We start from the raw sequence: 22546 nt of genomic DNA, 5'->3' as shown, positions 1-22546 counted from the left end.
GAGCTCATTGCAGTCACAAAGATTTGCTCCATGTTTGTGTGGCTATATAGGTCTTAATATTTTTTTCACATTTATTTTTGAATATAATCCCAAAGTAGTGCAAATAAAAATAGAAAAAAAAATCAACTTGGCATTAATGACTTTTATAAAAAAATGCTGGTGATGGAAATGTTCTGTATCTTGACTGTATCCATGTCAGTTGTGATATTGTGCTATAGTTTTGCAAGAATTTACTGTTTGGGGAACTGGGTAAAGGGTACATGGATCTCTCTTTTATTTCTTACAACTCCAAGTGAATCTATAATTATCTCAAAAAGTTTAATTTAAAAAATTAAATTAGAAAAAATTTTAATGGTGCTATAAAAATTCAAATAGAAAAACCAATACGATTGTTATTTCTTCCTTTTTGTTTTGTAGGCGTGTATGATATAGTGAATAATCTTGGCTCCCTTGTGGCCAGATTAATTTTCCAGCCAATAGAAGAGAGTTTTTATATATTCTTTGCTAAGGTGCTGGAGAGAGAAAAGGATGCTACACTTCAGAAGCAGGTAGTCTTGGTTCTTATGTCACCATCTCCCAAGTGATTTCTCTGTCTATGTGCAGGATAAACAGACAGAAACGTGGAGCTATCTGTTCCCCTCTGTTAGCTCTGAAATTTTCTTCTAGTTTTCATTCTTCTATCACATTCTGAATGATGGCAGGACGCTGAGCTCACTTCTTCTTTCACAGCTTCTCCTTTTTCCCCTGACCAGCCCTTCTTTTTCACCCTTTGTCCTTCTTTGTGACCTTATTCTTGTCCCAGCCCTCTCAGAACTCTCTGCGGCTGTCCCCAGCGCAGTGCAGACCTCCTTCCATGGTCTAGTCTTAGGTGTAAGAATGAGGTTGCCCCCCCCATCCTCAGATTCTCAGGAACAAAAGATGAACTGAAGGATGCAGAGACGGGGTCAAGGCTAACTGAGGGTGCGGGGAGGAAAGCATGCGGACATTTGGTCTCGCTCACCACACCAGTTGTTTAGCTTCTTAAGGACTGTGACATGCCCAGAGCTCCATTCTGACTCTGAGAATTGATATACTCCAGCCAGTAAAAACAGAAGAGATTTTAATCCAGGAGTATTTGGTTGTAGAAACTTCCCTTTTCCTAGAACCATTGAAAATGTCTGTCTTAGAATTAGAAGCAAGCTAAGTTGGCCTCTTACATCTCTTAGAAGACATTTTGCAAAATACAGTTTATGCACAGTATTTCAAAACGAGCTAATCTGGTTCTCAGACTGATTTAGGAATGTTTTCCTAAGTGTAGATTCCAGGAACATCAGGGTTTGGAGTTGTTTGTCAGGAGAAGCACGGTGACAAAGCTAGCTAACAATGTAAAAACTCATCCATTTAAGAATAAATGTCAGAGGGGGAAGTGAGTGTTTCCTAGGCAACATTTGAGCTAGTTTATCCTAAATGAGTTAAAAACTAACCCTCCCCTGCACTGCCTAAGGAGGTACACTTTGTCTTTTTCCCTCCATTTGCTAATTGACATAGAAACAAACCCAGGCTACAGAAAAGCAGTGATGGCCCTCAGCAGTTGAAAGAGTGATCTGTAAAACAGCAAAGGGAGAAAGTCAGATGTGAAGTTTTTCTTTAGCTCATGATTCATCCCACTTCCTTCCCTCTCCCCCGGCCCAAGGAGGATGTTGCTGTGGCCGCCGCGGTTTTGGAGTCCCTGCTAAAGCTGGCCCTGCTCACTGGCCTGACCATCTCTGTTTTCGGCTTTGCCTATTCTCAACTGGCTTTGGACATCTATGGAGGGGCCATGCTTAGCTCAGGATCAGGTATGCACAAGAGGTTTTTCCAGATCTGTTCTAATTTCCAAACCGAAATATTTAGAAGAGTCTTACAAAATTCAAACACACGACTGACATGTGTGTCAGTGTAGGGAAAATTGCCGGTAGCTGGGGCACCTGAGGTCAAACCAGCTCAGGGTGCAATTAGAGCTTTGGCACCAGGTCGATCAGTCCCGCAACCTCACTTGGAGCAGGTGTTATGAATCCTTGGCTTTCGTCTCAGCCCTAAAATGTGTTTTGCCGATTGCTTCCTTCTGGGGTAAGCGAGGAAGGAAGAGAGCAGGCTCTGATGAGTCTCCGCTTGGTACTAAACACATCTGCAGATAGTAAATGCCACATAAATCTCACGGCCTGATGGACAAAAGCCTCCGAAGGATAACCCAGAGCCATTTGCAGAGAATGAGATTGATCTCGGCAAATAAAGTGGTATATTTAGTCCAGTGACTCTTGGGTTTTGAAGGAGAAAAGTATTGAATGTGTCTAACTTTGAAACACTTGGTGCCCAGGCCACTGGGCGTCTCACAGCATCGCTGGGCCCTGGGAACTTCACCAGTTTCAAAATGCGCTGGGTCGTGGGGTGGCAATCCATTTGGAGTGTTTCATCTTGGGTTTAGCAAAGATGTTTTTAATTCCTCAGGTCACTAGACAAGAACCCTGAAGACTTCTTTCTGCTGCCCTATCTCAAATGTAAAGGGCCTTCTCCAGTGCCATTTTACAACGTCACTGGCATGTTTTAGTCTCCACTATAATAGGCCCAAACTTTTAGTATTAGGGGAAGAAGGGCCGAGTTTCTGCTTGACAGCAAAGGTTGTTAAGTTTGGAGAAACACCTGCCATGAAACCAATGACGTGGTTTGTGGCTCCCTGGGTCAGGCAACTGCAGGGAGGCCCGCATTGAGATGCCGTTAGCAAGTCAGTGTGCAGAGATCGAGACAGGCTATTTCACAGCAGCTCTGCACCTTTGGAAAGGTAATCACCAAGGAGCAGCCTTTGTAATGCAACCACAGGACAGTGCCACGAGGAAAGGGCCGTCCCATCCATGTAATGTTCACTTGCTGGATTCGTTTATCATAGAAGATATATCAACAAACCATTGTCATTGTGTGGTCCTTTTACTCAAGTGAGATGCTGGTACCAGTCTTGAGAATTTAAAAGGGTCAGTGTTAGTTGATTTCTAAGGTAATAAATTCTATCTGTGATGGTTTATGTCAGAGTCATTAATAATTCTATTTATTTTTTATTAATTTATTATTTTTTAGTTTTGGCTGCGTTGGGTCTTCGTTGCTGCACGCAGGCTTTCTCTAGTTGCGGTGTGTGGGGGCTACTCTTCATTGCAGTGCACGGGCTTCTCATTGCAGTGGCTTCTCTTGTTGCGGAGCATGGGCTCTAGGCACACGGGCTTCAGTAGTTGTGGCTTGAGGGCTCAGTAGTTGTGGCTCACGGTCTCTGGAGCGCAGACTCAGTAGTTGTGGCACATGGACTTTGTTGCTCTGCAGCACATGGGATCTTCCCGGACCAGGGCTTGAACCCGTGTCCCCTGCATTGGCAGGCGGATTCTCAACCACTGCGCCACCAGGGAAGCCCCAGAGTCGTTAATAATTTTAGACTCAAAAAGATATCCCCTCTGTCTCATCTTCAGAGAGAGAAGAGTCTTGAGAGTGGTCTGGTTTCTCAGTCTCTGAAAAGGATGTGTGGTTTGGTGTAGCTGCTGCAGGATCTTTAGGACCCTTGTCGTCTCTTGCCTGGCCCAGGCCTCCATCAGCATCCCTGTCCTGGCAAGGTCTTCTAGCATTTGTCTCCTCATTGCAACTGCTTCTCATTTTGACCAAACTTGCAGTTCTCTGTGCCTTCTGGGAGGGTCATTTTGTCTCCCCAGGGTGCCTGTCGGCTTTCCTTCCCTCGTCTGCACTCCACCCATCTTCTCCTTGCCCTACTCCTGACTCTTCGGACTAGTGCTGCATATCCGAATGCCTTTCCTGTGCCAGAAAACATTAACACTACTGCTCTCTGCCCCCCTCCGCCCCCCACCATAGTCTTTTTTGTTCCCTTAAAACTACCTCACAAAACTTGACTTTCTCCAGAAAGTCTTACTGAATCAGAAAAGAATGGGAACCACTTAGTTTTGAAAGTGGACCTTGCAATGCTACTGTCCTCCATTGCCCCAGTTGCATGTTGCTCTTTGTCCTCACCTGTGAAGTGGACTCACCTATGACCTGAAGTGGCTTCTCAAGAGGCCTCTGTGCTGTTGTCTCCAAATGTAGGACTTGGACGCACCACAGGCAGGCGTTCGTGGGGCACTGTGGTTTTGCTTTGCATTACTTGGGCTTAGCCCTGTATATAATTAGGAGCTTTGGAAGTGCTCTGAGACCTTTCTCAGAAGTCTTTCTCATACCTAGCTTTTCCATCCTAAAGAAAAATACATTCAGTGAACTTCCCTGAGATTTCTCACATTTATCTCTTAGGTGCTTCTCTCTTGCCCTTTCTTTTACTTTTTTTTGTCTGGAGAAGGAAGGATTTATTATTTGCAGCAAGTAAGGAGAACACTTGCTTTCCCAAAGCAGTGTCTTCTCTTTTATTTTTTAAAATCTTTTTTTCTTCTCAATCCCCTAATATTAGTTTCCTAGGGCTGCGATAACAATGTATCACAAACTGGGTGGCTTAATTTCAACAGAAATTGATTGTCTCACAGTTCTGGAGGGCAGAAGTCTGAAATCCACGTGTCAGCAGGGCCGTGCTCTCTCTGACATCTCCAGAGTAGGCATCCTCCTTGCCTCTTCTAGCTAAGGATGTAGGCTGGCAGTCCTAGGCTTGGAAATGCATTAACTCCTCCTATCACGTGGCTGTCTTCTCCGTGTGTGTCTTCACATTGTCTTCCCTCTGTCAGTGTCTGTTTCTGCATCCAAATTTCCCTTTTTTATAAGGACACCAGTCATAATGGATTAGGACCCACCCTAATGACCTCATTTTAACTTGGTTATCTTTATAAAGACCTATTTCCAAATAGATCACTCTCTAATAGATCCAGATCTATTAGACTTCAAATTACTTCAGATTACTTTTGAAGGGGATATATAATTCAAGCCATACTACCACTCACTTCAATCCATAGTTTAAGGTTCCATCCACAAATTCCCCAATTCCAACCTCTTTCCCCAAAATTGACTCAAAGCGCTTCTACTTGAATCACCGTTTCATGCAGGAGTTTTGTGTCCTCCACATTGCAAAGCAGCTCACTATCCACCTTCAGATAGACTCACACATGCCGTCAGCTTTCAGTTACCAAGTGAGAGGTGCAGGTTATGAGAGGAGCCCCACTCCTCTCTGCCAGAGAGAGGAGGATGGAGAGAAGCAGGAAGCACACTGAGCATAGCCTCGAGCCACCACAGGGCAGAACCTGGTCCCTGCATTCTTTGCTGGAGTCATCCCACAGCTGGAGTGGGGGCCAGGCTACTTTCTGCAGCGACTTGGGGAATGAAATGCAACAGGATATGGTACAATGTGTACCCAAGAGTGGGCCATCAGGGCTGCCTTGTTAGTAGTCCTTTTGTCCTTTTTGATGGCCATAAAACTATTTAGGGTCCCCATGATGCAGGGATGTTTCATATTAAGCAGCTTTCATAAACCCATGAATAAGTTTCAGATTCTGAGACTCTGGAACTCCCCCCGCCTTTCCCTTTTCTTTTAGCAGTTAAGTTTTTTCTTTTTTGAGGTCTAGTTTACATAAATTAAAATGCTATCCTTTTTTTTTTTTTTTTTTTTTTTGCCATACGCGGGCCTCTCACTGTTGTGGCCTCTCCCGTTGCAGAGCACAGGTTCCGGACACGCAGGCTCAGCGGCCACAGCTCCTGGGCCCAGCCGCTCCGCGGCATGTGGGATCTTCCCAGACCGGGACACGAACCCGTGTCCCCTGCATCGGCAGGCGGACTCTCAACCACTGCGCCACCAGGGAAGCCCTAAAATGCTGTCCTCTTAAGAGCACAGTTTGGGGGCTTCCCTGGTGACGCAGTGGTTAAGAATCCGCCTGCCAATGCAAGGGACATAGGTTCGAGCCCTGGTCCGGGAAGATCCCACATACCGTGGAGCAACTAAGCCCATGTACCACAACTACTGAGCCTGCACTCTAGAACCTGCGCACCACAACTACTGAGCCCACGTGCCACAGCTACTGAAACCCGCGTGCCTAGAGCCTGTGCTCTTTAATAAGAGAAGCCACCGCAATGAGAAGCACGTGCACTGCAACGAAGAGTAGCCCCCGCTTGCCGCAACTAGAGAAAGCCTACGTGCAGCAAAGAAGACCCAACGCAGGCAAAAATAAATAAATAATTTAAAAATGCTTTAAAAAAAAAAAAAGAGCACAGTTTGATGAGTTTTGACAAATATCTACACCCATGTAACCAACATCCAGATTAAGATACAGAACATTTCTATTACCCCAGAAAGTTCTCTTAGGACCCTTTCCAGTCAACTGCCCCCCTCCAACTCTGAGACAAGCACTGCTCTGATTTCTGTTACCATAGATTAGTATTGCTTTTAGAAAGAATTTCATATAAATGAAATCATATAGCATGGGCACTTTCATGTTTGGCTTCTTTCCCTCAATATAATGTTTTTGAGATTCATCCATGTTCTTACATGCATCAGTAGTTTTTTTCCTCCTTGATTGCTGAGAAGTATTTCTTTGTGCGGACGGCCCATAGTTTGTTTATCCCTTCTCCTGTCGATGGTCACTTTGGGCTGTTAGGAATAAAACTGCTATGGATGTTTTTGTGAACACATGCATTTGTTTCTGTTGGTTGTACACCTAGGAGTAGAATTGCTGGATCATAGGTTAAGTACATGTTTATTTTATTAGAAACTGCTTGGCTGCCTGTCAGTAATAGCCCTCTTAAAGGAGGGGATCAGGGAATTCCCTCGTGGTCCAGTGGTTAGGACTTGGCACTTTCACTGCTGAGGGCCCAGTTTCAGTCCCTGGTTGGGAACTAATGTCCTGCAAGCTGCGCAGCTTAGCCAGGGGGAAAAAAAAAAAAAAGAGGGGATCAATTTCGTTTTAAGGCTCCCGATTTTTTGTTAGCAGATCTTCCCAAAGCTTGTTAGTTAGCTCTAGAATCACATCACTTTGTTTTAGGAGAAAATAACCTTGCAGGCTCTGATTCTCCCTGAAGAGTTATGGGTGTTCTATCTCTGTAGTTTCCTGCTGCTCCTGAGCCCTGGGTTTCTTCAGGGCCTCCTCAACTGAGTTTCTCTCAGCATGCAGGGCCACTAGTGTCCCCAAGTGCTCAAACTAGCAGGCTTCTTCATGCTGATTTAAAAAGTGAGATTTGCTTGCTGGCCAGATAAGCTTTTAGTTGTTAGGCAAGAGATCTGTACATTTATTCCTAATTGTCCTTTTGTTTTCAGCTGTTTGTTTTAGTTAGTACTGTAGAATGCTGGGAGTCCTTCCAGATAGTTAAGACCATAGGCTCAAGCATGCGTCTGCCCACTGATGACATCAGCAGGGCTCATGACCCAGCTCTGGTGTTCTCTGACCAACCTGCCAAAGTGAGGGTGCATGTGGGCCTCCCGTTTGGGCTCTGGAGTCTCAGTGGGTTGTTTCCTTACAGGTCCTGTCCTGCTGCGTGCCTATTGCCTTTACGTCCTCCTGCTTGCCGTCAATGGAGTGACCGAATGTTTCACATTTGCTGCCATGAGCAAAGAGGAGGTTGACAGGTAGGTAACCTTAAAGATAAACCTCTAATTATGGCCTTCAGCCAAAATGAAGTAACTTCTTTCTTTTCATTCTGAACATGCATTTACAGAAGGCTCTTCTAGAACCAGGAGTGTGGTGCCTTCCTCAGGCACCATTCAGTAAGTCCTCCCCACGGTAGGGCTGGGGACAGCCACTGCTCCTTGCCTCCCTTTGTGAAGAGAGAAGTCAGGGCCCTGAAGGGTTTTGTTAGTCCACTTTGGCAGAGGCAGGCACCAGACAAGATCCACTCCTCCACCCACCTCCTTGCCCAGTGCTCCGATGGGTTACCAAGGAGCTTCTACGAGATGCAGATCTATAGAATCTGATTTGTAGGTCTTGCAGAATCTCAGGGATCTGTGACACCTCTCCTCAGAGAAAGGCCCAAGTGCACATACAAGTTTTGCCACATTTTTTCCCATCCATTGACCCCCAGGTCAGGACCTCTGCCCTGGAATTTCAAGCAGTAGTTTTTAACACTGGTTATGAGTCACAGTGCCCCATGGAGCTTGTTAGAAATGCAGATTCCTGTCCACCCTACTCCCACCACTCTCTCTCCTACCACGCCTACAGAATCGGCAGGCCCTGAGCATGTGAATGTTTTTTTAAAACTCCTCAATGATTCTGATGTGAACTCCTGGTAAGAGCCTCTGACCGACACCTAGGATAATTGATCTCTTGTGTCCCAGATGCCAAAATTAGCAAGGTGGTATCTGAAGACATCACTGCAGAGTGCAGTTGAGGAGAAGGATAAAACTGATATGGACAAAGAAGAGAGAGGAAGAAGAAGAGAGAAGGGGTGGGTGTAGGTAATGGGGCAAGTGGCCCTCTTTATCCCTTTGCCCCTTGAGGTCTGGGTCCCTCGGGGGTTTCATGCTGCCTCTGTAGTGCCCTGAGTGCCATTGAAATCCCTCAGAGTCCCAGTGTGGGGGTGGGATAGGAAAAAGGTACTCAGAGAGTTGGCGAACCCTTCCCCTCATTCAGAGCAGCCTCTGTCTGCTTCCCACTGGGGCCTGTCTCACAGCGGCTTGGTGACCTTGTATGCTACACCGTAGTTGAGAACTGGAGTCTAGGGCAGTGGTCCCAGCCCAGATTGCTCAGAAGTTCTGGCCCCCTCCCATACCAGCTGAACTGGAATTTTAGGAACTTAGGCCAAGGAGTCTTTTATTGCTCAGCTCCAGGAGGTTGCTGATGATAGATAGCGAAGGCCTTAGGAACCGCTGGCTCAGACCAGCTTTCAGAGTGAAAACTGCATTGAACACTGTGACCCAGTGCATATTTGGGTGTGACTGAAAGGAAGCTTCCATGAAGCAACAAGTACCCCAGTTACGCACAGGACACACTGATGGTTTTTAATTCTGTTCTATTTCATTCTTTAAACTGCCATGTCATGACCCACTAAATTGATTTCCTAGCCTCCTTTTAGGTCACAACCCATAGTTTTCAATTGGTGGTCTAGACATGGTTTTTACTTCAGACAGTTAAATTTATAGCTATAAACTGCTTTGAGTCTATCTTTTTTTTTTTTTTTAGTGGATAAAATGTTCTCTAAGTTTAATTTTGAAAGCACTGTGTTTTTACTTGAAAGGTGCTTCTAACATGAAATAATTTAAAAATATAATTTAAAGCGTACTAAATGAGGCACTGAGGTGTAGTGGAAAGAGTTCTGGACTAAGAATCTATCTCTTTGAAGGGAATTTTGTTATAACAATTTCAGCATTAGTGTTGAGGGGGAGAATCAACACTAAGCCTGATTAAAACATTAAAAATATATATCTTGCAACAAATCATGAGGGAATATAGACAGTGGCCGGTTGCTTTGGTTTCTCTTACATTGCATTGACCCAAAGAAAGCAACTTTTTAAGTTATTTGTAGTAATGGGATCAGAACAGTATATTAAAATCTGGAAAATTATTTTCATGGTATTAGTAGTCAACATAGAGAAAAGACAGGGCCTTGTTCTCATCTGAAGTAACTCACTTCCCCTAAGAGTAAAATGTGTGTGCCTTTAAGCATGGTCTCCAGTTTGTATTAAACATAGCAGCCCCCTTTCTGTCTGGGCCCCTGACCCCAACCCTCAGTCCTGTCTGAACACAGGTAGCACCTGGGCTCATCACAAACCCCAGCAATTTTTCCCTTTCTATGAATTTAGCCAGACATAAAACGATAGTAAGAATTTTTATAGTAGAATTGAGCAGCTTAGTTAAGTGTTATGATTGATTTACCTCCTACATTTCAGATTCTGGATTGAAAAATATATACTGATGAAATCATGGCTTTTAGTTAACTACCTACAGGTTAATCAGTGTTTTTCTAAATAAAAATAGGGGATTTAGTTGGATGTGAAATATTAGAATGTCCATTGAACTGCAAGTGGCTTTTTTGTTAATAACCTCATAATATGTATAGCATAAAATTGATGGCTTTTACATTATGCTCCACTGAAGGATTTTGTTGTGTTTTGTTAAGGATATCTCATTTTCTTTTGTCCATTTGACAAATACTTTTTGGGCATCTACTCTCTAACAGGCATTTCTTTAAGCTCCAGGAATTCAGCAATGAACAAAAGAGAAGAAAGAGATCCCTGCTCTCCTGGAGCTGACAGTAGGGAAGGCAGGTAGCAAACAAGTAAATAAGCAAGAAAGTATTGTGCTTTGCAGAGAACTAAAACAGGGTTATCTAGTGAGAGTTGGGGCCTTTTTAGATTGGGGGGCCCCTCCAAGGAGGTGGCATTTAGGCTGAGGCCTGAATGACCAAGAAGAGTCTGCTATGCAAAGATGGGGCCGAACCTTCCAGGCAGAGGGGACAGTGGTGCAGAGGCCCAAGGCTGACAGCTCCTTTTGCTGACTTGTTGGCCCTTGAGTGCCCAATGTGGAGTGGGACTCCATAACTGTTGAATGCAGGACGAGTGCACACAAGACTGGCACCATACTTTGCATGGTTGCCAAGGCTACAACGTATAGCTGTGCCTTGATGTTTTCAACCAGCACCCACTGGGGAATGCTTCAGTTGCTGCTGCAGTCATCTATCTTTTGATAAGCCTGATTAAATAACTTCCTGTCTGTGTTAACCAAGCCTTAGAAAATAATCATTGTCACTGACTAATTTTCCATTGACTCAAAAAGTGGCATTTTAATTTTATCTTTAAAATTCTCATTTTTTCCTGAAGTGGATAATGTCTTTAAGGCTATAGATTTATGAGTTCTGGAAAGTTCAATAGTTGCAGAGCCCTCTTCTAGTTAAAAACAGTGGACTCCGTCATCATCAGCACCTCCCAAATGGCTACGTTAAAGAAGCCACACCATGGAACTTGTCCCTGCTTGAATTAGCATGAATTGCCTACCAGTTTCATTCATTGTTTCCATTCTACTTGGAGCTGGGTGAGGATGACTTTGAAAGTTTGTGAACCTGTGGCCTAAACTCCAAGCATTGGTCTTAATAAACCTTTCTGAGATCGTTTCTGAAAAAAAACTGAACAGATTACACATCTCTGCTTCTTTTTGGAAAAGAGGTCAGAGTACTGGCCCAGCCTCAGTGGCCTGTCATAAAGTTGGCCATTCTGATCATTGATTAGCAGTTAGTGAAGAAACGTCCCCTTTGAAGATGTGGGCTCTTGTAGTTCCATTACTCATTAAAAGAAACTCTCTCAACTGAGAAGCAAATGAATTCCCTCTCTGGAATTCTGGATGAAAGCATACCTCCCCTGTTGAGTACAGTGTGTGTGTGTGTGTGTGTGTGTGTGTGTGTGTGTGTGTGCGCACGCGCGCGCGGAGGCTCGCGCGCACGCATGTGTGTTCTTGCTATCCTCTCTGATGAATTATATCTCCCATAGCACCTTGGGAATCTGGGCATTTGGAGGCCACAGTGGCTTTCTTACCACCCCTCCCTTCTGTACAGAACCCGAGTGGTGGCCTCTGAGGTTTCCTAACCCAGCTGACACAGCTTGGGGATCTAAGGAGTTTGGTTCCCTCAACAACTATACACTTAGAATGCCAGCTGTGTGCTAGGCAGAAATGAGATGCTGGAGAATTTTGTTCATGGATGTACCACAAGCCTTTTGGAAGACTGTGGCAGCTATTTTATCTCTGCTGAGACTCAGTTGAGAACTGAAAACTGGAGATAACTAAGTGACATGCTGCTCTGGAATCATAGAAGTGAAAGGAGCAGTATAATCCCTCAAGTCACAGAACCCACAGAGCTCTGGAGATGTAGAGAGCAGAGCAGGGATGTGTAAGAGTCTGGGAAACCCTGAAGGTGGTCCAGGCCTTGCTCCCTGTTTCCATTTCATTATGGAAGCTGGTCACTTGCTTTGAGTGAGATCCACTGGCCAAGGTTATGGGGCTTCCGCATTTTGCAAGGGAAGCTGTATGAGGTGCTAAAGTTTAGGGGCGAGGGGTCAGGTTGGGGTGTAGGCTCATTCCTTAGGCAAATTATTTAGCCTCCCTCTGCCTGGTTTCCTTGTCCATAAAACGGATCCAAGCTCCACAGGGAAAGGGCCGTGTGTTCATCCACCAGTGCATCCCCAGCACCCCTCACAGTACCTGTCAGAGTGCCTGTTCACATGTAATTGTTACCCGTGTCATATTGTTGTGTCTCACATTAAAGACAGGCTGAAAAGGATTTTTATGTGTTTTGATCACAGTGTCACTTAAACTAACCAGTTACTATCCTTAAACACCATAAATATGTTGAGTTGTTCCTTTTCTTACTCTTCTATTCAGGGGTGAAAGGGACAGTGACATTTCCATGTTGTCCACTTAGCATTCGATGTTGTGAAAATCAGCTGGATTGCGGGAACTTGAAGGTGCTTTCTGTGAATTCATGTTCACAGCCACTTTCTTTGCAGCAGCCCTGCCTTGGGACCAGGTACCCACTGCCCTGCATTGCTTGCCTTCCTCTTCCCAGGTACAATTTCACAATGCTGGGCCTCTCATCTTCGTTCCTGCTGTTATCCTATCTCCTGACCCATTGGTGTGGCAGCGTGGGCTTCATCTTGGCCAATTGCTTCAACATGGGCATTCGGATCACACAGAGCCTTTGCTTCATCCACCGCTACTACCGGAAGAGTCCCCACAAGCCCCTGGCCGGCCTGTTCCTGTCACCAGTCCTCCTCGGGGCATTTGCCCTCAGTGGTGGCATTACTGCTGTTTCCGAGGTGAGGCGCCCTGCAGCCTTCACACCACATGATTTTGCAGCATGTCCACTGTCCCTCGTTCCAGGCATCCCGTTCCTGCTCTGCCTGACCCAGCTGGACAAGTACTTGCTTCCTCTTACCCCTTCCCCTAAGCTTCTGGAACAGCATCTTATGATAGAAATGACTGATCAGTGGTACCCGTGGGAACAGAGTAGACCCTAGTACATAGCTGTCATGCCTTTACCTGACTGGAAGCTGGAGCAGTAGGGCCTCCACTCCCCGTGGCTTGCCCCAGAGAAAGGAGGTACAGCTGGGGGCCCGGGGCAGTGACAGTGGTTTCTTTCTGCAGGTGTTCCTCTGCTGTGAGCGGGGCTGGCCAGCCATGCTGGTGCACGTCGCTGTGGGGGCCCTCTGTTTGGGAGTGACTCTTGGGACAGCATTCCTCACAGAGACCAAGCTGATCCACTTCCTTAGGACTCAGTTGGGTGTGTCCAGACTCACTGACAAAACGACGTGACCTCGCAGAAGCCCTGTGGCACCTGGACCAGCTGTGGGGCAGTTTTATGGTGGAACATGTTTTTTATGCAGAAGAGCCCAGTTAGGGGTCTGTAGTGGAGTGAGACCAACACACAGGTGAGTCATTGGAGCGAACCACCAGACCAAACCCTTAGTATCCGTTTGAGATTTCAGACAGCAAGGAGGAGTTCCATTTTTAAGGGAAGACCAAAAAGCTTTTAAAATAGATGCAATTATTTTTTTCACCATTTTGTTATAATCAGCATTTTTCTTTTTGAATAATGTGTTAATTCTTTTTGGTGGTGATTGACCTTCAGAACTACATGTTCCAACAAACTCTATCTTGGATGATAATAGTTAATAATCTTCTGGCCCAGAAGGAGAGATGTAGCCACTTTACCCTCCATAGGAATATTTAACATATTCCATAAAAGCTGGAAGGAGACTTGATGTTATGTGATGTTGTGCACCAAACAAGAACAAGTTGGCCCTGGAGTTGTGGCTTTCCCCACGTCAACACTGTGGCCTGGTTGTTTAGCGAAGGAGAAATATTGCTCAACGAGAAATCTAAGAAATGAAGACACAGTCTTTCAGATCACATTTCCCACAGTTAGCCAGGCAGAGTCATGTCTCTCCCCTTCATGGCTGTCCCCCACTCCCACCCCCACCCCCAGGCCAGCACATGTCTTCCCATAGCAGGGGCAAGCCGGCTCACGACCTCTGGCCTGGCCACTTGAGAGAGGAGGGCTTTGAAGGACACTGTGATCCTTCGTGAGCTACTCTGAAGGGAACACCACTTTGCAGTTGGCTGTAACTTCTCATGAGGAGATTGCACAGATGACAACTAAAGTTGAATAGAGGTGTCTTTTTTTCCATCAGAATGAAATAGGGTAAATTCTATATGGCATGTGTCACTGAATCACACCCTTCTCCCGCTGACCTGTTACTTCCAGCACTGGTCAGTACACCGGAATTCCAGCCCCAGGACAAGACTGACAGGCCTGCGGATCTGGTCCTTCAGGCTACAGTGTGAGCCCAGGCTAAGGCTTGCCTCCCTGCCCTGCACCCAGCAGGTGCTGTTCTCAGGCAGCAAAGCATTCTTCTTCTTTCATTAATGTATTACTATATTAACTGATGTAATGTATTAATTAATTAGATGTGATTGACCTTTGGAGCTACATGCACAGACTATATCTTGGGTGGTAATAGCTAGTAATCATCTAGCCCCGACGTCCCCAAACTTTCTATGTTTACACCCAGAGAGCAGGATAGCTTGTATCAGATGGCAGTTTGGCTGAAATGCACACATTTAAATCCACTGGCCTAGAGCCAAAGCCAAGAGGCCAAGGATAAAGACCCACCCAGTGCACCAAGACTAGGACCCAGTCACCTGGACACCTTTTTATCTATCCAAGGAGAGAATGCTTCGTATTAATTGCAGGGAAAGTAGCTAAATGCAAGGTGTCACTGAACAATCAGAGGCCCTCCAGAATCATGGGCTTGGTCATGTTTTGTAAGGCAGGGTCAGCCTACCTCAGAAGAACTGATTGCCCCGTGGGGTAGGGTGGGTGGCACACACAGAAGGCAGCCCCCCACCCCCAAGTACTTTTTTTTTTTTTTAAATAAATTTATTTATTTATTTTTGGCTGAGTTGGGTCTTTGTTGCTGCGCATAGGCTTTCTCTAGTTGTGGCAAACGGGAGCTACTCTTTGTTGCGGTGTGCAGGCTTCTCATTGTGGTGGCTTCTCTTGTTGCGGAGCACGGGCTGTAGGCACACGGGCTTCAGTAGCTGTGGCACGTGGGCTTAGTAGTTGTGGCACACAGGCTCTAGAGTGCATGCTCCGTAGTTGTGGTGCACGGGCTTGGTTGCTCCGCGGCATGTGTGATCTTCCCGGACCAGGGCTCGAACCCATGTCCCCTGCATTGGCAGGCGGATTCTTAACCACTGCGCCACCAGGAAAGGCCCTCCAAGTACTTTCTTTGTCTTTTGAATGCACAGAAATGGGCCTCCAGCCCTCACAAGTTCCTTCTCTGCTGCCGTTGACCACCCCTCTCTCCCCTAGAACCCTGTCACCCAACCCCTGCCCACTTGACCCCAGACTCAAAGTGCGGGCCTCGCACTACCTGCCTCAGAATCACCTGGATTGCAAGTTAGAAATGTAGGTTTCCAGGATCCATTCCAGACCTTTTGCCTCTGCGTCTCTGGGGCAGGACTTTGGGACCAGCTTTTTCGGCAAACAGGTTGGCACACCCCATTATCCTCACCAGCGGCAGTGCCTAGGCCCAGTCATGCTCGTGTTCACAGTGTCCATTCCCAGCTCCAGGAAGACAGCTGCCGTTGTCTGAGCAGCAATGCTGACGCCCCACCTCCTCGGGAGCAGGAACACCACGGCTCCCACTCTGTTCTCCAGCTTGGAAAGTCTCTGTGTCTGATAGCAAGGGCTCATGCTCATCTCGTCGCCATGCAGCCGGGCTCTGCTATCAGCACAGGGCTGCCGCAGTCAGGGCCAGCGCCTTTTGAGAGATGGCCAGCTGGGACAGCCACCGGGGGCTGCTTCCTGTGGCCTGCTTCCCCGTTTATAGAAAGAGGAGTCCCCATGGCCCAGGGTTTTGGGAAGCGGGTGTTGTCCCATTACTAACACCTGCTTCCCGGGCTCCAGCACTTGGGCAGCAGGCCCTTTGCAGCCCATGGCTTCTGGCTCTGTCCCCGCTGCTTCCTGGAGCACAGCTGGGCCCAACCACTCGCTCTGGGGCTTTCCCCCGTCTCCCTAGAGCCACACCTGTGCCTCAGCGTGCTTGCATACATGGGTGCTGAGCTGCCCCACGTTACCCAAGAAGGGTTTTTGGGGGGAATCACACTTGAGGCTTTAAGTGCCACTCAAAATATAGTGAGGCTACTTTTCCCATGGAAACAAGTCTCTAAAGCACATCCATTTATGAAACGAAGAAGCTTTTGTTGGTGAGGATAACAGCATTTCTTCTTTCTGTGCTGCTCTGGCCACGTGTGTGTTGGTGTCTTCAGGTTTGGCCTGTCAGGTCCCTCCGTGAGGGGATGCTGCTGTGCTACTTAACGCTTCCTCAGCTGTGACTTCTGGCTCAGGAGATGCTGTATACTCTGCCCCACTCCCTGCCACTTACCACCTAATTCACCAGGGCATCTCCTCCCTCCTGTCTGTTTTTAAAACCATGTATTCATATTGCTAGTTTCATGTCAATTTCCCCATTTTAAAATGAATAAATTATTTTCTTCACATCTCTGTGAAGATGTTTCATACTACTTCTCCTTGCAAAAAAGAAACAAAAACTCTTAAATTTCAAAAGGAAAGTGGGCAAGTACCTTGAGTATGTGAATCGTTTTTATTCCTCATCAGAACAGTTTTCCCTACGTTGACGTTACTGGACCATGATTCTGACTTTGAAAGAGAGGCTGGATTCCTGGCCCCTGCGATGGAGCTTTCTGTGTCCCAGACTGACAGGCCTGGCAGTTTATTCACTGCCTTTCCCTTCTGCCCAAAGTAGTGCTCCCCATTGTTGATAGCACTTTTCTCTTTCCTATCTTCTCTGTCTGGCCTGTCCTTGTCTTGGTCATGTTTTTTAAATATGCAGCCATTTTTGGCAGGTCAGAACTAATATCAGGGCAGGGTGGACAAGTGTGTGATTTTAGGCCTGTGGTTTTTAGGGAGTCCAGGGTACCCCTTCACCTTTATATCTTCCTCATTTGGTTGCTTGACTCGTGTATTTTATTTGGAAATGGGACTTCTGAGCCAATCACATGCAGGTGGAAAGTGATTTGTTTTACTGCTATTTACCTGAGTGAATGTCCTTAATGTTGTAAATATTTTATTGATATTTGTTAATTTCTTTTTTTTTAAACAGGGTTTTTAATTTTTATTTATTTTTGGCTGCGTTGGGTCTTCGTTGTTGCATGCAGGATTTCTCTAGTTGAGGTGAGCGGGGGCTACTCTTCATTGCGGTGCATGGGATTCTCATTGCGGTGTCTTCTCTTGTTGTGCAGCACAGGCTCTAGGTGCGAGGGCTTCAGTATTTGTGGTGCGCAGGCTCAGTAGTTGTGGCTCACGGCTCTAGAGCGTGGGCTCAGTAGGTGTGGCACATGGGCTTAGTTGCTCCGCGGCATGTGGGATCTTCCCAGGCCAGGGCTTGAACCCGTGTCCCCTGCATTGGCAGGCTGATTCTTAACCAGTGTACCACCAGGGAAGCCCAAATTTCTTTTTTAAAAAAATTCTATTTTATTTTACTTTATTTTATTTATTTATTTTTGGCCATGCTGTACGGCATGTGGGATCATAGTTCCCCAACCAGGGATGAAACCCACGCCCCCTGCAGTGGAAGCACAGAGTCTTAACCACTGGGCCACTGGGGAAGTCCCTAATTAACTTTCAAGGGTAGCAAGAAAGGTGTTTTATTTGAAGAGTCTGGGGGGAAAGGAAGACTCATTGATTTGCATCATCAGTCCGACCCCAATTACTGTGGCAGAATTAGTCCCCCCACTTAGTGTCATTCCTTCTTAACCAGAACCATCTGGGTGTATCAGAGTGAAATAGGGAAAATGGGCTCCTAATGTAGTTCAGCCTCCTTTAGGGGCCTAATGAAGGAAGTCTTATAAATACTTCTTAATTATCCTCCAGATTAATTAGCCGAAGTTGCTAGGTGCCCCTGTCCCAAAGTGCAGTCAACTCTTGGCCTGTCAGCTTCTCCATCCTTCTGGGGTAGTATGGCTTAGACGGCAAGTGCTAGAGGTGAGCTGTAGGGAGTTAGGTCTTTCCCTTCACGAACGGGGTCCTCACCAGAGTAGGTGCACCCAGAACCCTGTCAAGGCTGCAGCACGCTCATGGAAACCCCTCCCCACGGCTTGTCAAAGCTGTTACAGTACACCCTGTCCCACACTGAGCATAACAGGTATGTAAGTATGCAGGAGTTGTGGTTGGCTAACTCTCCTGGTGATATGTGCTATAGACATTTGAACATCAGCTTTGAAGCTTTATGTTTGGATCCAGTAAATTTTTTTCCATCTCAGTCATTTCTGTAGGTTCCTGAAGAGTTGAAGGGCCCTGGATTCTGCGCCTATGAGACTGAATGAACAAAGGGCCCCAGGGGGCTTTAGAAGGAGGAGAGGGGGTGCCTGGACGGCTACCTCACCATGAGGCTAGCAGGTGCTGGGTGCTGGGGCAGCTCCTGGTTTCTGTGCTCCTCCTGGCTTCACACTGGGGTGATACCCACCTGTCCTGGGGCCCAGACGGTGGGCAGTCAGGCTGGTGGGCAATGAGAGGAGGAGTTCCCAGAAATAGGTGCTGCTCTCGGGTAGAGGTCCACGTTCTTCCAATGATGAGACAGTCTCTTTCTTTCTTTTTTTAATATTTATTTATTTATTTGGTTGCACTGGGTCTTAGTTGCGGCTCACAGGCTCCTTAGTTGCGGCTTACTGGCTCCTTAGTTGTGGCATGTGAACTCTTAGTTGGAACATGCATGTGGGATCTAGTTCCCTGACCAGGGATCGAACCCGGGCCCCCTGCATTGGGAGCATGGAGTCTTAACCACTGCGCCACCAGGGAGGTCCTGAGACAGTCTCTTTCACCACCTTTTATCTCTTGCCTGCAGTCTCTCCTCTCGGGTTTAAGCTCTGTTCTGTACACAAAGCCCCTGAGGAGAAATGGAACTGGCCTAGGCTAGCTACTGTGGGCCATGGGTCATAAGGGAGCCAGTGGATGGGCCACCCTCGGGGCAGATGAGTGCCCAGTTCAGTCAGCTCTCACTGGGCAGGGGCTGGGCCAGGTGGCATAGTTCATCCGGAGTTGCCCCTTCAGCCTCAGAGGAGCTGCCCAAGGGCCTGTGATGTAACAACCGACTTGTGAGGGAATGTTCTAGTCCACCATTTACTTGTCTCATTACCTCCCTCCATCCAAAAATGTGTCCCTGTTGGCTCTACTGTCACAGTGCTGCCCTGGTCTGACCAAAGCACTTGGCAGAGGCCACCTGGGTTCAGAGTGCTCAGTGGGAAGGGGACCTGGAAACCTGGCAACTCTCAGTCCTTTAATCTCATCCGCATCACAAACTGGGGCCTTGGAATGGGGCTCTGATGCTGTCAGCGCAGGAAACAGTGACTAATTAAGACACGACTGCATTAGTCACGTTGGAGGTGACAATGAGCAGCATGTTTCTGGTTCGTGTCTGAGAGATCCTGACACACTTTTCAATTATGTGGAACTAATAGTGTGCGGCTTCCATGCAGCCGTGTCAGGCGGGAGAGAAGGGGAGTCTGAAATGAAAGCCTGACTCACTGTGGCTCTTCATTCACTTCTCTGCACTGCTTTTTGAAAATCACAAAAATTGACACCAGGGAGCGTGGCATCAGGGGGACCAGAGGGCATCTTTCAGAAGGAGAGTTATGAGACAACTCTGGGTGACACAGGAGCCTCGGTCCTTTCGGGAGGTGTGTGTTGTGAACCCCAGCGTTGACTAGCCCCAGCTTCCCCTGGGCTCAGGGCACACTCTCGTCCAGCCCTCATCAGGGACTGGCACGGCCAGGCAGGGAGAACCATGAGGACCCAGGAGAACCAAAACCCTTAGCCGCGAGGGAAACGGGAATGTTTTCCCCCACACGTAATCCCAACCAAACTAGGGAATGTTGCTAAAATAGCTTTCCTTTTTGTTTCCCCCAGGGCATTAACACAACAGTTTTATGAACAAACCAGATTAGCACAGCGCATTTTTATGTTCTTGAGCTAGAGCTGAAGATTCCTTTCTTCCTCATGTGGCTTGTGAAATCCCTAAGTGGCATCTCTCCAATGACAAGAGGATGTTCTTGCAGGTGTGCAGATGTCCAGCTCTGGGGGGCAATAGAAGTGATAGAGCTACTTGCATTTTTTTTCTTTTTTCTTTAGTAAGTGGGAGTGACATCATGCGGGGCTGATGGCAAGATGCCCAAGCGCACTGGCCACTCATCCTCGGCTCTTTTCAACTGTCCCTGCAGCAACCCTACAAACACATGGCTGAGAGCCAGGCTCTGGGGGGAAGAACCCAGAGGTGTCCTGCCCACGGCGTTCCTTCCATGTGCACCACCACCAGGGAAGTCCGCTTGTGTCCATGTCTGCCTTCTGAAGTACACGAACAGAGTTTTGCTTTCTAAGCGGCCCATGGTGTCACATACATGGTTATACTCCAGCCTGGCTGCCCTTTTCTAACTCAATGGGTGACCTTGAACAAGCCTCCCTCACTCTACCAACTGTGGCGCACTGAGCACATGTCAGGTACCATCTACCTTTGGGCTCCGTTCCTCCCTCGGGTTAACAAGGGCTGGATCTGAGCTGTAGGGATAACATTGAGCCTGAGGAGATGGACGGGCCATCCAGCTGCAACTCCAACTGGAGCAGCACCCTTTTTATCTGTTTTGAAAATTAGGGGTTAGTCTAAGAATTTGCTTGAAAAAAAGGTTCTTTTTGTTAAAAACAAAAACAAAAAACCCCAGCAAGTTTGAAATCCACGATTTTGAATGTTTTAAACCTCCTTGCTGACCTTCCATGACTTTTTCTCCCACAATTCCTCTCCCACCTCAGTCTTTATCTCATCTTAAAGAATTTAAGGTAATTGTTTTGCATAGGCATTAGCATGCATAAGAAGTATTTGGGAGGGCTTCCATGGTGGCGCAGTGGTTGAGAGTCCGCCTGCCGATGCAGGGGACTCGGGTTCGTGCCCCGGTCCGGGAGGATCCCACGTGCCGCGGAGCGGCTGGGCCCGTGAACCATGGCCGCTGAGCCTGCGCGTCCGGAGCCTGTGCTCCGCGATGGGAGAGGCCACAACAGTGAGAGGCCCGCTTACCGAAAAAAAAAAAAAAAAGTATTTGGGAGAAACAAATCTGGCCACAAATTATGTTGCGTTACAAAGAAAAAGTTGTCTGTATCCCATGGTCCCCTGTCTGTTGTGGCCTTGACCCCAGGTGACACCACCAAGGAGTGGGAAGGCAGTTAACTTTGGCCACTCCATCACTTTGTAATCATAGGCAGGAGGTCTTGCCTCTCTGTGCCTCAGTTTCCTCATCTGTCGGTAGCCCACCTTGCACAGCCCAGGGAGGATGGAAGGAGAACAGAGGTAGGACAGGCAAATGCAGCTCTGAAAGCCTTGGAGAAAACAACCCATAGCAAGACTCCCTACATGTCCTGTGTATGCACCTCCCTGCCCGCTTTTTCTTCTGCTCCTCACCCTCGGCCAGTCCTCTCTTGATGCTGTCCACCCCACCCCCTCCCCAGCCCAAGCTCTGTTCTCCCCACCCTCGCTCCTATTAACCCACTCAAGGCCTGTTTACGGCTGGACCAGCAAAGGAGCGAGAAGTGAGGACACTACAAATACTGGAGATTTAACCACTTTTCTTTAGCCCTGTCACCCCCAGAAGGCACTAAACCCCAGCACCACCTGCTATCCAGCCTCCAACCTCTCACCTCTCCACCCCCTGGGCCCTCGCCCCTGTCAGGTTCAGTTGCTCATGCTCTTGACCCCATCACACTCCTTTCCCTTTCTTCCAACAGCCCTATTTTCCTTCTCCCTTGAGAATTAGGAAGGCAGGTTGTGTGTGGGTTCCAGAGAGGGTCTTGGAGGCAGACCCGTCCCCACTTCAACCTTGAGCAAGGTAGTTAATCTCTTTGAGCCTCAGTTTATGCATCTAAAACTGGGCATTAGAGCAATTGCCTCATAGGATGTGGCAAGGATTCCATGAGAGGATGGAGCGGCACTGAGCAGGGGGTGCCCTGCACCAGCCTGTTTGCTCTGTCAGTGGAATTATAAATCTGCTGAACAGAGACGAACTGTGGACGCTGGGAACATTTGTTTCACGCCTACCTGCTCCCTCCTTCCCACCTAAACCCAGTCCACAGACATGCATGTGGTTGAGTCTTTTTCCCTTCAGTGGCAACATTTCTTTCCCCTTTTCTTGGAGGCGACGCTGCAGGTGAAGAGGAAACGAAAGATCCTTCTCAGCCCAGCTTGCCCGGAGGAGCTTAGAAAGTGAGGACATGGGTAACGGAGACTGCCGGAGGCCTTCTGACTCTTGGCCAACTCAGGTAGGCAAGCCTGGGGAAGCAAAGCCACAGCTTCCAGGGAGAGCCAGCAAATGACCTCTTTCAGGCTCAGCCTGAGTGGCCCCCCCAGAGCAAGAGGGGATGCTTCCAAAGCTTGTTAAATGATTTTCAGCAATTTCAGAAATTACCTCAACTGGTAGTTTAAATTTCCCTGTAGCCTTAGATTAAAGCAGAAAGAAAAAAGGTGACAGAAGAGAATGTGGCTTTGTCCAAGGAGGGCCAGCTGCTGTCGGCAGCTTCTGAAGAAAATGGAAGAGTC

General features: G+C 47.3%; 1 protein-coding gene across 2 annotated transcripts in view; it reads left to right on the top strand.

Moving 5' to 3' along the window:
• Positions 1-22256, top strand: part of RFT1 (RFT1 glycolipid translocator homolog) — a 44809-nt gene extending 22553 nt beyond the window's left edge. The window contains exons 9-14 of one of the 2 annotated variants that reach the window (XR_014297382.1): positions 418-548; positions 1673-1817; positions 7429-7534; positions 12457-12706; positions 13035-13318; positions 22146-22256. Coding sequence is in view for 1 of the 2 variants with exons in the window: in XM_082664914.1 (XP_082521040.1) it covers positions 418-548; positions 1673-1817; positions 7429-7534; positions 12457-12706; positions 13035-13202 (800 nt within the window). In the remaining variant the exon portion in view is untranslated. Of the gene's footprint in view, positions 1-417; positions 549-1672; positions 1818-7428; positions 7535-12456; positions 12707-13034; positions 13731-22145 lie in introns of those variants that run through there. The other variant, XM_082664914.1, reaches the window with a different exon arrangement.
• Positions 22257-22546: the final 290 nt, after the last annotated feature.

The sequence above is a fragment of the Grampus griseus genome, assembly GCF_964374135.1.
Source record: "Grampus griseus genome assembly, chromosome: 10".
Classification (NCBI taxonomy): Eukaryota; Metazoa; Chordata; class Mammalia; order Artiodactyla; family Delphinidae; genus Grampus; species Grampus griseus.
Note: the sequence above shows the minus strand (reverse complement) of the source record. Positions and strands in the feature narration are given on the sequence as shown.